At 33.2% G+C, this 15,134-nt stretch overlaps 2 protein-coding genes across 2 annotated transcripts; one reads left to right on the top strand and one right to left on the bottom strand.

Moving 5' to 3' along the window:
- Nucleotides 1-6,575: 6,575 nt before the first annotated feature.
- Nucleotides 6,576-9,031, bottom strand: LOC111213996 (pentatricopeptide repeat-containing protein At3g60960, mitochondrial-like). The gene has a single exon (XM_048754381.1). The coding sequence runs from the start codon at nt 8,570-8,572 to the stop codon at nt 7,259-7,261; it is 1,314 nt and encodes a 437-aa protein (XP_048610338.1). The 5' UTR covers nt 8,573-9,031; the 3' UTR covers nt 6,576-7,258.
- A 1,000-nt stretch (nt 9,032-10,031) lies between these two features.
- Nucleotides 10,032-11,684, top strand: LOC106392455 (pentatricopeptide repeat-containing protein At3g60980, mitochondrial-like). The gene has a single exon (XM_013833270.2). The coding sequence runs from the start codon at nt 10,032-10,034 to the stop codon at nt 11,682-11,684; it is 1,653 nt and encodes a 550-aa protein (XP_013688724.2).
- Nucleotides 11,685-15,134: the final 3,450 nt, after the last annotated feature.

Genomic DNA, 15,134 nt, shown 5'->3' with positions numbered 1-15,134 from the left:
TTTAATGCATAGTTGTATCAAGACCTAACATATGATTATGGTTAGAGAGTTTAGGAACTTTTTTTTATCTCCGATTCTCTAGATTAGAAATTTTATTGTGGTTTATCCGCTAATTTAAGGAGTATATGAAGTTTTACTAAATTAACTGATTAAAAAAATAGAACGATGCCCATATACCATTAAAAAAAGTTTAGAATACATTAATACAATTTTAGAATGTGGTTATAAATATAAAAAAACACTAAAGATTATAGGCTTCAGTCGATTAACCATTTATCGAAAAACTGAATATTTTGTAGGGGTTAACACATAGATTTTGAGAAAAATTAAAAAAATATTAATATATTTTTTCAATGCATATTTGTATCATGAACTAACATATGATGATGTGGTTAAATAATTTAAAACAACACCAAATATTATAGGCTTCAGCAATTAACCATTTATCGAAAAACTGAATATTTTGTAGGGGTTAACACATTTTGAAAAAATTCAAAAAATATTAAAATATTTTCTCAATGCTATTTGTATCAAAAACTAACATATGATTATTGTCAGGGAGTTTTGGAATCTTTGTTGTCTTTTTTTCTCTAGAATAGAAATTTTATTGTGGTTTATCCGCTGATTTAAGGAGTATATGAAGTTTTACAAATTTAACTGATTAAAAATTAAGGACGATGCCCATGTACCATGAAAAAGAGCTTAGAATACATTAATACAAATTTAGAATGTGGTTAAATTATTTAATACAACACTAAAGATTATAGGCTTCAATATATTAACCATTTATCGAAAAACTGAATATTTTATAGGGTGAGACTTTGATTCTAAGGATAACACCTTTTTGAGAAAAATTATAATAGATCTAAAGGTGACACATAGATTATTTAATACAACACTAAAAAAATTTCAATCTTAAAACTAGTTATCTTAGGTCCTTCACGAAAGGTATTACACATAGATTTTGAGAAAAATTCAAAAAATATTACAATATTGTTTTAATACATAGTTGTATCCAGAACTAACAAATGATTATGGTCAGAGAGTTTTGGAATCTTTGTTGGCTTCGTTTCTCTAGAATAGAGATTTATTGTGGTTTGTCCATTGATTTATGGAGCATTTTACTAAATTAACTGCTAAAAAATTAGAACGATGCCCATGTACCATGAAAGAGAGTTTAGTACACTTTAATACAAATGTACAATGTGGTTAGAAATTTTAAAACAACACTAAAGGTTATAGGCTTCAGTATATTAACCATGTATCGAAAAACTGAATATTTTGTTGGGGTTAACACATAGATTTTGAGATAAATTCAGAAAATATAAAACATTTTTTTAATACATAGTTGTATCAAGAACTAACATATGATTATGTTCAGAGAGTTTTGGAATTTTTTTTGTCTCCGTTTCTCTAGAATAGGAATTTTATTGTGGTTTATCCACTGATTTAAGGAGTATATGAAGTTTTACTAAATTAACTGGTAAGAAAAATAGAACGATGCCCATGTACTTTGAAAGAGAGTTTAGAATAAATTAATACAAATTTAGAATGTGGTTAAAAAATTTAAAACAACACTAATGATTATATACTTCAGTATATTAACCTTTATCGAAAAACTGAATATTTTGTAGGAGTTAACTTATAGATTTTGAGAGAAATTCAAAAAATATGAAAATATTGTTTTAATGGATAGTTGTATCATGAAAAAACATATGATGATGGTAAGAGAGGTTTAGAACCTTTGTTGTCTCCATTTCTCTAGAATAGAGATTTTATTGTGGTTTGTCCATTGATTTATGGAGCATATAAATTTTTACTTAATTAGCTAATAAAAAAATAGAATGATGCCCATGTACCATGAAATAGAGTTTAGAATACTTTAATACATATGTAGAATGTGGTTAGAAATTTTAAAACAACACTAAATATTATATGCTTCGGTATATTAACCAATTATCAAAAAATTGAATATTTTGTAGGGGTTGGCATATATATTTTGAGAAAAATTCAAAAAATATGACAATATTGTTTTAATGCATATTTGTATCATGAACTAACATATTATGATGGTCAGAGAGTTTTGGAACCTTTGTTGGCTTCGTTTCTCTAAAATAGAGATTTTATTGTGGTTTATCCACTGATTTAGGGAGCATGTGAAGTTTTAATAAATTAATTGATAAAAGAAAAATTAACGATGTCCATGTACCATATAAGAGAGTTTAGAATACATTAACACAAATATATAATTTGGTTAGAAATTTTAAAACAACAATAAATATTATAAGCTTCAGCATATTAACTATTTATCGAAAAACAGAATATTTTGTAGGGATTAACACATAGATTTTGAGAAAAATTCAAAAAATATTACAATATTTTTTTAATGCATAGTTGTATCATAAACTAACATATGATGATAGTAAGAGAGGTTTAGAACCTTTGTTGTGTCCGTTTCTCTAGAATAGAGATTTTATTGTGGTTTGTCCACTGATTTGGGGAACATGTGATGTTTTAATAAATTAATTGATAAAATAAATTAACAATGCCCATGTACAATATAATAGAGTTTATAATACATTAACACAAATATAGAATTTGGTTAGAGATTTTAAAACAACACTAAATATTATAGGCTTTAGCTTATTAACCATTTATCGAAAAACTGAATATTTTGTAGGGGTTAAATTACAGATTTTTTGAAAAATTCAAAAAAATATTACAGTATTGTTTTAATGCATAGTTGTATCAAGAACTAACATATGATTATGGTCAGAGATTTTGAAACTTTTGTTGTCTCCGTTTCTCTAGAATAGGAATTCTATTGTGGTTTATCCGCTAATTTAAGGAGTATATGAAGTTTTACTAAATTAACTGATAAAAAAATAGAACAATGCCCATGTACCATGAAAAAGAGTTTAGAATACATTAATACAAATGTAAAATGTGGTTAGAAATTTTAAAATAACACTAAAGATTATAGGCTTCAGTATATTAATCATTTATCGAAAAACTGAATATTTTATAGGAGTAAACACATAGATTTTGAGAAAAATTCAAAAAATATTAAAATATTGTTTTAATGCATATTTATATCATAAACTAACATATGATGATTGTCAGAGAGGTTTTGAATCTTTGTTGTCTCTGTTTCTCTAGAATAGGGATTTTATTGTGGTTTGTCCATTGATTTATGGAACATATGAAGTTTTACTAAAGACCCCCCTTCTTCCCGACATGCTATGGTGCCCTGGGGTGGGTAGGAGCGGGTCGAGTCCGTATCGCCGTGGAGCAACATCCGCGTCCGGATCAGATCTATCTACTAGGCAATTCATCCGGTGACTTCACGATCGCCAAAGAAGCCCCAAGAAAGGACACCTCCTCCAGTCTATTAGGCGAGGTATGTTCTCTTGGCCTGAGAGTTGATTCAACCCCCACGAGAAACATCCTCTCTAGTGTGTTCAATCCCGCCTTTCATCAACTGTTGTTTCTCTATCCCTTTTCGTTCTCCTCTCTCTCTTCTTTGTTCCGAGTTGGTTTGCAAACCATATAGCCTATTTAGACAGAATGGTAAAGGGGCCCGTAACTGATAAAAAAAAAAAAATAGATGCCCATGTACCATGAAAGAGAGTTTAGAATACATTAATACAAATGTAAAATGTGGTTAGAAATTTTAAAACAACACTAAAGATTATAGGCTTCAGTATATTAATCATTTATCGAAAAACTGAATATTTTATAAGAGTTAACACATTGATTTTGAGAAAAATTCAAAAAATATTAAAATATTGTTTTAATGCATATTTGTATCATAAACTAACATATGATGATGGTCAGAGAGGTTTTGAATCTTTGTTGTCTCTGTTTCTCTAGAATAGGAATTTTATTGTGGTTTGTCCATTGATTTATGGAGCATATGAAGTTTTACTAAAGACCCCCCTTCTTCCCGACATGCTATGGTGCCCCGGGGTGGGTAGGAACGGGTCGAGTCCGTATCGCCGTGGAGCAACATCCGCGTCCGGATCAGATCTATCTACTCGGCAATTCATCCGGTGACTTCACGATCGCCAAAGAAGCCCCATGAAAGGACACCTCCTCCAGTCTATTAGGCGAGGTATGTTCTCTTGGCCTGAGAGTTGGTTCAACCCCAAAGAGAAACATCCTCTCTAGTGTGTTCAATCCCACCTTTCATCAACTGTTGTTTCTCTTTCCCTTTTCGTTCTCCTCTCTCTCTTCTTCGTTCCGAGTTGGTTTGCAAACCATATAGCCTATTTAGACAGAATGGTAAAGGGGCCTGTAACTGATAAAAAAAATAGATAGATGCCCATGTACCATGAAAGAGAGTTTAGAATACATTAATACAAATTTAGAATGTGGTTAAAAAATTTAAAACAACACCAGAGATTATAGACTTCAGTATATTAACAATTTATCGAAAAACTGAATATTTTGTAGGAGTTAACACATAGATTTTGGGAAAAAATCAAAAACTATGACAATATTGTTTTAATGCATAGTTGTATCATGAACTAACATACGATGATGGTAAGAGAGGTTTAGAACCTTTGTTGTCTCCTTTTCTATAGAATAGAGATTTTATTGTGGTTTGTCCATTGATTTATGGAGCATATGAAGTTTTATTAAATTAACTGATAAAAAAATAGAACGATGCCCATGTACCATGAAAGAGAGTTTAGAATAATTCAATACATATGTAGAATGTGGTTAGAACTTTTAAAACAACACTAAAGATTATAGGCTTCGGTATATTAACCATTTATCGAAAAACTGAATATTTTGTAGGGGTTAACATATATATTTTGAGAAAAATTCAAAAAATATGACAATATTTTTTTAATGTATATTTGTATCATGAACTAACATATTATGATGGTCAGAGAGTTTTGGAACCTTTGTTGGCTTCGTTTCTCTAGAATAGCGATTTTATTGTGGTTTGTCCACTGATTTGGAGAGCATGTGAAGTTTTACTAAATTAATTGATAAAAAAAATTAACGATGCCAATGTACCATATAAGATAGTTTAGAATACATTAACACAAATATATAATTTGATTAGAAATTTTAAAATAACACTAAATACTATATGCTTCAGCATATCAACCATTTATCGAAAAACTGAATATTTTGTAGGGGTTAACATATATATTTTGAGAAAAATTCAAAAAGTATGACAATATTGTTTTAATGCATATTTGTATCATGAACTAACATATTATGATGGTTAGAGATTTTTGAAACCTTTGTTTCTCTAGAATAAAGATTTTATTGTGGTTTGTCCACTGATTTGGGGAGCATGTGAAGTTTTACTAAATTATATGATAAAAAAAAATTAACGATGCCCATTTACAATATAGGAGAGTTTAGAATACATTAACACAAATATAGAATTTGGTTAGAAATTTTAAAACAACACTAAATATTATAGGCTTCAGCATATTAACCATTTATCGAAAAACTGAATATTTTGTAGGGGTTAACACATAGATTTTGAGAAAAATTCAAAAAATATTAAAATATTATTTTAATGCATAGTTGTATCAAGAACTAACATATGATTATGGTCAGAGAGTTTTAGGACTTTTGTTGTCTCTGTTTCTCTAGAATAGGAATTTTATTGTGGTTTATCCACTGATTTAAGGAGTATATGAAGATTTACTAAATTAACTGATAAAAAAATAGAACGATGCTCATGTACCATTAAAAATAGTTTAGAATACATTAATATAAATTTAGAATGTGGTTAGAAATTTTAAATTAACACTAAAGATTATAGGCTTTAGTATATTAACCATTTATCGAAAAACTGAATATTTTGTAGGGACACATAGATTTTGAGAAAAATTCAAAAAATATTAAAATATTGATTTAATGCATAGTTGTATCGAGAACTAACATTTGATTATGGTCAGAAAGTTTTGGAACTTTTGTTGTCTCCGTTTCTCTAGAATATGAATTTTATTTTGGTTTATCCACTGATTTGAGTATATGAAGTTTTACTAAATTAACTGATAAAAAAATAGAACGATGCCAGTGTACCATGAATGAGAGTTTAGAATACATTAATACAAATTTAGAATGTGGTTAGAAATTTTAAAACAACACTAAAGATTATTATCTTTAGTATATTAACCATTTATCGAAAAACTGAATATTTTGTAGAGGTTAACACATAGATTTTGAGAAAATTTCAAAAAATATTACAATATTGTTTTAATGCATAGTTGTATCAAGAACTAACATATGATTATGGTCAGAGAGTTTTGGAACTTTTGTTGTCTCCGTTTCTCTAGAATATAAATTTTATTGTGGTTTATCCACCGATTTAAAGAGTATATGAAGTTTTACTAAATTAACTGATGAAAAAAATTGAATGATGCCATGTACTATGAAAGAGAGTTTAGAATACATTAATACAAATATAGAATTTGGCATGAAATAGAGTTTAGAATACATTAATACAAATATAGAATTTGGTTAGAAATTTTAAAACAACACTAAAGATTATAGACTTCAGTATTTTTATCATGAACTAATATATGATTATTGTCAGAGAGGTTTGAAATTTTTTTTGTCTTCGTTTCTCTAAAATAATGATTTTATTGTGATTTGTTCACTGATTTAAGGAGCATATAAAGTTTTATTAAATTAACCGATAAAAAATAGAAAGTAGCCGATGTACCACGAAAGAGTGCATCTATATTTTCTCTCTGTTTGTAAAGGAAAATCAGAAGAAAAAAAAACTATAAGGAAAGATAGATCTACTATGACAAGTTTGTTATTTTCTCTCTATTATAAAATGACCGTAAATATTTTTTATTACCAGGAAAATTCTTAGCTCTAAATCTATATTTTCTCGTAGACCTGAAATTATACTATAAAATTCAGATTTAAAAAATAATCATTCGTCCCCAATAAAACTAAATTCTTATCACTACTACTAAACTACTAACACTTTGGTGAGTAAATGTTGTGACAATACTGATGTAAAAACATGTTTTATAACTTTATAAGTTACAATCTACGGTCATTCCTCTTAACGTCTGATCAGTAAATGTTATTATTATTACTATTACTATTTAAGTAAATGTTTAACTCTAGTGCTTGAGCTTGGGTTTTTGACAACCACGAAGGTGCAATGAGCATGATGAGAGCAAAAGTCAGCTCAAACTACAGCAAGGTAAAAAGCAAAACGATACAGCGACAAGTAGTAACTCTTAATTAGGGAAGTAAATTAACATCAGTCCTCATAAACAGAAACCTTGCGCAGTTTCAAAATTGCTAATTTGTTCGAGGTTTTGATGGCATCATCAACTCTTCCAGCACGAACATATCCATTGACCATGGATCTGAATGTAGACACATCAGGAGGAGGAGACAAGTCTTTGTCTGAACACATGTCCTCAAACAAACCTTCAGCCTCCGACATCATCCCACGCTCGCAAAGCCTAGCGATCACGTTACTATAACACCGAACCATTATCTTTCTTCCCTGTTGTTGTGACTCGTTGAATGTCTCCATGGCCTTGTTAAACTCGCCAATATTGAACCAGTAGTCCACCATTATGTTAATGGTCTCTGAATCAAAACGTTTGTGTTTTTTCAACATGTTGTGAAACAAGTCCTTAGCATTTACTTCGATCAAGGCCCCAGCCTCAGTTCTCTTGCAATTTTCTAGCAAAATCCTTAAAAGGGTGTTCCCGGTGGTGGCAGGCAAGCTTTCCCAAGTACGGATAGTGCTATAGCACTCCATTGCTTTCTCTTCATTGTCATGTTTGAGCCAATATTCCACAAATATCGTAGCAATCGATTTGAAAACTCCATCATCATCATCATCATCGAACTTCAGCCTATTCGTGTGAAAGTAATCATCAGCATCTTCAGCATTCATCTGATCCAAGCGCCCACGAATCTCAATGAGCATGGGCGTCCAATCATCCGCCGTAGTTAAGCATCTACTTAATCCCACGAATATTCCAGCTTCCCCGTAGCCATAGGCGTGGACCAAGGCTTGAGTCAAAACACTGAATGTCTCTTTGTCTGCACCGAACCGAGCAGCGTGACGGTAGAGTTGAAGGGCGTCGTCGACACGGCCTAGGTCACAAAAGGCTTTGATCACGTGGTTGAAGGAGACGATGTTAGGGACGATGTTATTCTCGTTGAAGAAGTAATGGAACAGACCGATGCCTTCTTCGAAACGTTTCGCTTGGCACATGGCTCCGATCACGGCGTTGCATATGAAGATGGTGTCGTGGCCACCACGATCATCTTTCAAGACAGAGAGACGAGCCAACTCAACGGCTCCGTCAACATCTGACAGCTCAATCATCGTCAAGACTCTGTATAGCAGAGAAACAGGACGCCCCTTTACGAGATCCGCCGCCCGGTTTACATCCTCGGACGTCGGGTTCCTGGGAAGCCAGGAGAGGTCTTTTCCAAGCGGGTAGCGTGCCACGGTGGCTGAGGCGACGCAGGTGGACATGTGACGACGATTTGAGAATTGTAGAGACTTTGAGAGGCCAACCAGAAGGTTAATGCGGCGGGTTAGGGACATCGCTCCAGAGGTATCGTTTTCAAAGATTTGTATTCTTAATAGAAAGTTCTGATGAACTGTGTGTGTTTGTACTACGCTACTTATACAACGATATGATTAGAGTCCTAGGGTTTATGTATTATGTATATCGATAATTATATTATATTTTGCTCTAAGATATGTCTTTATCTCTTATTTGATTTATAACCATTTGCTATTTCAATAATTTGATGTTATGGGGAAATATTATATTACCTTGGAATAGAAGCAAACTCAAGGATCGATGGTTCAATAATATATTTTCCTTCCTTTACCACCCAAAAAAAAGAAGGAATGAGATAATATCATAAAAATTCATTTTTAATCATTGATATATTTTACAATATAATCGGAAATTTATTATACTAGAGGAAAAAAATAAGAAGATATTTAATTACTTTTTTTTTTCCCATCTAATATATTCCTTTCATACATCCAAAAAACTTTACAAATTTTTTTTTTTTTTTTTAGGTAACCGCGGGTTTCCGGCGACCGTGATCAACCGACTATTCCCGCGAGGCCCACGGAACTCCACGTATTCTTGGAATTTAACCCTAGCCTGGGTGGCCAGCGGGACTCGAACTGCGGGTACCGTATTGGGGGTTTCCCCTCAAGTACCACTAGCCCAAAGCCGCCGGTTAACTTTAAAAAGTTTCATACAAACTTAAACCAACCGATGAGATCAAACAAGGTAAACACTATGTAGCCATCAAAAGACTTGAGAACACCACCTTGGTGCGCCTCTAGCAACATAGGATTGAAACCTGAAGTCTTTTAAAGCACTAGCAGCTATAAGGCGAGCTCCTCTGTTAGCTTCAAATGATTGAGAGAACACACGCCATGCCAAAAAATCTCTCAGTAATAATCTAATCTCCATCACTTTAAACCTGAAGGAAGGCCATTCAGAAGCCCGTTGATTGCATCCACTAGCATTCTTCCTTCAAAGGAAAAGTGTACCTTTAAACATCTATGACTTTTCATACTTTCGATTGCCCATGCCAGACTAATAAACTGTGCTTCACTTTTGGAGTGGAAACAATATATATTAATATATATTCTGTTGACAAAAATAAAAGATATAAATATATTATTCTTTCTTTTCATGCACGTGTTTCCATGCATGCATGGGATTCTATAAAATAAAATAAAATAGGTTAAAATCAGAGTATTGATATAGAATGTATAAAATGAATAGTTTCTGTTATTTTATTAGCTCAAGCATAGCTCGGTATATATGTCTCATGTATTGATAAGGACTAAGAACTAATACATCATTATTTAAACATAACTAGGAGTTATCTTTTTTTTTTTAGTTACAAAAAAAAAACTAGGAGTTATCTTAATACTGTCCAACTTCATAAATAACTAGGGTTAAAAACAGAGTATATTACGTAACAGTTTTTTATTTTATTTTAAGAGGCCTACTCCTATCGAAGCCAAGATGATGATGATGATGTTACTCCGCCGTCGCACTCTCCTAAAGTCCTCTTTTTTAAACCGTCACATCTCCTCCAGGTCTGCCACCGCCACGTGGAATCATTATGAGGATGAGAAGGACCTATACACGACGGTGAGATCCTTGATCCGTAGCTCAGAACTAAACAAGGCTGTGGAGTACGCACGCTCGCCAGTTGCTGAAAAAAGTCGCATGGCCACCAGAGTTGCTATATGTGAGCTTGTAGCCCCAGCCTTGGATGATGCCAAACGTTACAAAGACGTCTTAAGCCTCATCCTTGATTCCAGACTCTATAATAATAGCCTCTATTGCCGCTATCTGATCCGTAAAGCTTTTGAGAAAGAGAGACTCAGTTCCGATGCGAAAGAGGAAGCGGAAGCAAAACGTCACGAACTAAACAAGTGTCTTGTCTCAAACCCTCCTCCTTACCCTATCATCCTCGGAGGAGATGTCATCATCTCACCGGAGGAGGAGCCCCCGAAGAATCAATATTACTGTGAGAAGCATCTATACTCGAAGGTTAGATTCTTGATCCAGAATCTCTCTGATCTCGACACCGCCGTGGAGTACGCACGCTTCACCGCTTTCGCCACTTCTCGCACCGAAACAACAACCGCTACTTGTGACCTTATAATCGCAGCCTTGTGCGAGGCCAAGCGTTACATGGACGCCTATCATCTCTTCCATTACTTTTTCAACCAATCCAACATCAGTCTCAGCGTTGATTGTTGCAACCACATCGTCAAAGCTCTCTGCGACGATGGTCATGCCCACGTAGCTCTTCAACTCCATCACCACATCCGCGGTGGCTATGATGATCATGCTCTTCTTGATTACCAAACGTACCGTATCTTGACCAAAGCTTTGTACCTTTCCGGGAAGTATGATGAAGCTTTAGATCTGGTTAAAGATATCTTTCTTTTAAAAAATCCTGACGAGTACGACTCTGAATTCTTGGATCAGAAAGATTTTGACAAAGCCTGGGCACTTTGTTGTGAGGAGTTTATAAGTAGTAAAGATGGCAACAACAACAACGTTGGTTATCCAACGGTAACCAAAACCGCAGTAACGGTTTCTCTCATTGAGTATCATTTCAGTAAAGGTAAAGAGGATAAAGCAATGGAGATTTACACTTGTTTGGTAGCAGAAACCAGTGGTAAGATTGAAGATGCTTCCAAGAGACCACTCTTGGATGTCTTGTTTAAGTACGGTAAGGAAACCGAAGCTTGGTCGTTGGTAGAAAATCATCATTTGATTGAAGACCGGCCACTACATATTATGAAGCAAAATTTAACCATGCATGAACTTTTTTGTTGCGATCTCCGGATGACAAAGGAATCCATCGAAAAATTCGAAAAAGCCAGACAGATGCAAGATTTCGTTACGTTCAAATTCAATCATGCACCTTACTCCAACGTCATCGCTAAGTGTTGCGAAGATGAGAATACTTTGCCACACGCGAAGTGGATATTGGCTGAATCGTTGAACGTCTGTGATCCATGGGCTTACAAACTATCCACATTCGAAGAAATGATCAATGCCTATCTAAAGGCTGGGAGACTCGATGATGCTTTGGAAACTGCAAACATGATGGTCGATGCAAATCTAAGGCTTGTCTCTATCTTAATGAAGAGCTGATTTTTTAAAAGAAAACTTAAATGATGTTTTACTCTGTTTTATTCCAACCTCTGCTTCAAAATAATGATGTTTAATCCAATCCGCTCGTTTATTATATTTTTTTTTATCAAGAAAAGCTTTTATCCCTTTAGACTGAGTTCTTATTTTGTTTACAAAAGCCCTTTCTACAAATGCATGACAAATTAGAATAACTTTAGTGAAAACACAGAGCAATACATAAACGGGTAAATACAACACAAGACAACGAGTATAATTGGCAAGATACATGAGTCAAGACAATAAACCGGTGAAAATCCACAATGGAAGAAGATAATGTGTTGGAGTTCTGCCAGAAAATGCTGAAATGAGGAAAGAGAAAGGCAAAAGCAAGAAAAAACATGAGAATCGATTCGTGGAGAAGAGACTTCTTTTGGTTTGCAAGAAACTTACGTAGACATGTTACACTTTTTTTTTTTTGTAAAAAACACAAATTACACTTTTTCATTGTTTCTTTTTATTAATGTTAAATCATTAACAAAATCAAATGCAAATATCAGTATAAAATTGGTGAGAGACTAATAAGAGAATTAATTTTTTAAATCTAACATATATTTAAAAATAAATTTTATTAAATATTATAGATTTTACTAATTTCTTACTAATATTTAATATAGATTTGATATATATTAAATTAATTTATATAAAACTAATAAAAATGATATAAAATTGTATAATTATAAAAAATTTAGCCTAAACAATATTTATAAAATTTGTAGATATATAAGAAACTAATGATCTTACGGTTAGAACATATTTAAATTTTTAAAAAATTGTAGAAATTTTTGAAAGTTTTAGTAATACAAATTGTATAATTATACAAAAATAATAATAATTCGAAATTTGAAATGTTATATATGAATATATTTATTTTATAGATGATGTATGAGTTATTGCCATATTTAAAAAAAGTTTACCAAAAAGAAATATCAATATTGAATGTAATATATGAATTATTAGCATATTCTAACAAGTTTGCCAAAAATATAAATGAATATTAAATGAAATTATTTATATCATATTTTTCTGGAAACCATGTCATCAATTTCAGTAGTCATGTCATATTTGTTTTGTGAAATTGAATGTAGAAAGTACATGTGGCAAAATCACTTCGCAAATATAGTGTAGGGATGCACCACTGATGATGCTCTAAAGGGAAATACCCTGCTCATATCTAACTTTGCACGTCACTAAAAATATTTAACCGTTAAGTCTCCACCGGCTCGATTTGTTTGCCGGCGTATCCCCTGACATTTCTGGAAATCCGGTAACACTGAGGCCTCCTCCTAATTGGAATAGAGCTCCTTCTGGTCGATGCGGAGGTATGGAAACAACTTTGATATCTGATAATTTACCTCAGTTCCACTGATTAATCTCTTTCAACGACAGATTCAAAGCTCTAGACTTTGACAAACGAATTAATGGTTCTAAATTTTCTCTAATGTCTTCTTTCAACTCAAGGCAAGCATGATGAAGACAGACCCTGTTGTTCTTGAAGCCAAGCATGGAAATTTGTATCAGCCTTTATATACCAAGTTAATTGTTAGTGACAGATTTTCATGTGGGATTGTCTTTCTATCATCTTTTTTAAATCAAAACCAAGCAATGAAAAACGATTGGCATCTGTGTATACTTTTTTCTTTTTCTTATCTTAAAACTTCCTTGTATTTTGTAATGCACATCACCATGAGATTGTGAATGGAACTACTGAAGTCAAACCAACTCCAGAGGACCAAGGAGAGGAAGAAACTGCATAAGGTAACTTGAGGAACGCTGTGTCTTTTCTTGTGTTGTTTTGTTTTAGTGTTTTGGAAGAAAAAAAAATATTTTAGCATGTTCCATGTGTTACATCACAGAGGAAGGAGTTCCACGTTTCTGGCTTGATGGCCTTGATCAACAATGATGCAGTTTTGGTATTCATCAACAGAGGAGGTAGACTATATGCAGTTTTGGTATTCATTTCGTATGAAACTCCAATTATAACTATGGAAATGTAACACTACCTTTATGTCCTTCTCCTTCGTGTTAGGTCACAGAGCGTGATGAAGAGGCTCTCAAAAATCTTAAAGATATTAAATGGTGCAAGGCTGAAGAGCCTAAAAGTGAGTTTTTCTTTGACTCGGGTCCTATTTTGAGAACATTTTCTTGTCAAAATCTTATCAAATGATTGATGAACATGACCGACTGCTTGAAAAGGCTACAGGGTATCCGCTTAATGGGCCTTAATTCTCTTCATCCTGGCCCAATCAAATCTGTCCAGCCAACAAAGGAGGTGGATTAGTCGGTGGGATTGTTTCCATTATTACGTTACAAGACGTGAAGGCACTAAACAGCTGGGAAAAGGAAACTGAGCCCAAGTGAGATCGTGAGTATAAATATAAGACGTCGTAACTTTAAGGGATAATCCGAGAGAAACCCTAAACACAAGAATTAAGAGAAGTTAAGAGAGATCAATAGTAGAAGAAACTAAGGAGAAGAGACATTGTTCGAGTCATGTCTCTAAGGGATAAAGTTTCTTTGATCTTTCTTATTCTTTGTTGGTGTCATGTTTTATACAAGGAGAACGTTTAGAGCGTTTGTGTAAACCCCTTTGATTAATAGTGGAAGTTGTGGGAGACGGTTCCCACCCGAAATGTACCGGTTTGAGGCCTGGAACTCGGTGATCAAATTCTATGTGTTCTTTAGTTTAGTTAAGCAATCAAACGATCAATAATTCTCAACATATATAATAATATCAAATCATATTTGATCTAATATTGACCAGCTCGGGTAATGCTCCTGATTAGAGAGATGGCACAAACAACCACTGTAGCTAGAGCATTGGCCACTGGTGAGGGAACCGAGAGCTTCAATCAGGTGTCATCTAAATTAATGCTCTTTAAGACTTTTTTTTTGAGGTAAAGGGTGCAATTTCTTTTCTCGTAAGTCGAGTTTTTATTTCTATGTTTGATCGTCTATGTGTGGAAATGTTACGACTTTGATCAAATGTTCACCGATTTGGTCTTCCCACTAGCATTTTTCCTATGAATAATCTTCTAAGGTTGATTTTTGAAATGCAATGTAGGTGTGATTTGTTTGTTGGCTGTGTTCATGTCAGAAGTATTTTTTTGTATAGATTCATATTTGCAGAGAGATAGTTTTTTCTTTCTTTTTAATAATCTGTCGGCGGAGTTGGTTGTAGCTGCGGCAGAGGTGGTGGACCATATGTGGAAGAGCATTTGGTTTGGGGAACGCTGTGCTTGGACATTATTGGTTTATGTATACCGGTTTAATGGTTTGGTTAGATTAGTTGGTTTAATCTCAATTGTACAGCTGACTATACATACATGTAAATGCTCATTTTAATAAATAAGAGATATTTTGATATTACTTTCCTTCTTCTCTCCCAAGAAAGCTTGAACGTAATATGGTATC

This window comes from Brassica napus, chromosome C4 (assembly GCF_020379485.1).
Source record: "Brassica napus cultivar Da-Ae chromosome C4, Da-Ae, whole genome shotgun sequence".
NCBI classification, from domain to species: Eukaryota; Viridiplantae; Streptophyta; class Magnoliopsida; order Brassicales; family Brassicaceae; genus Brassica; species Brassica napus.
The sequence above is the reverse complement of the archived record's forward strand: the minus strand, read 5'-3'. Positions and strand labels throughout refer to the sequence as shown.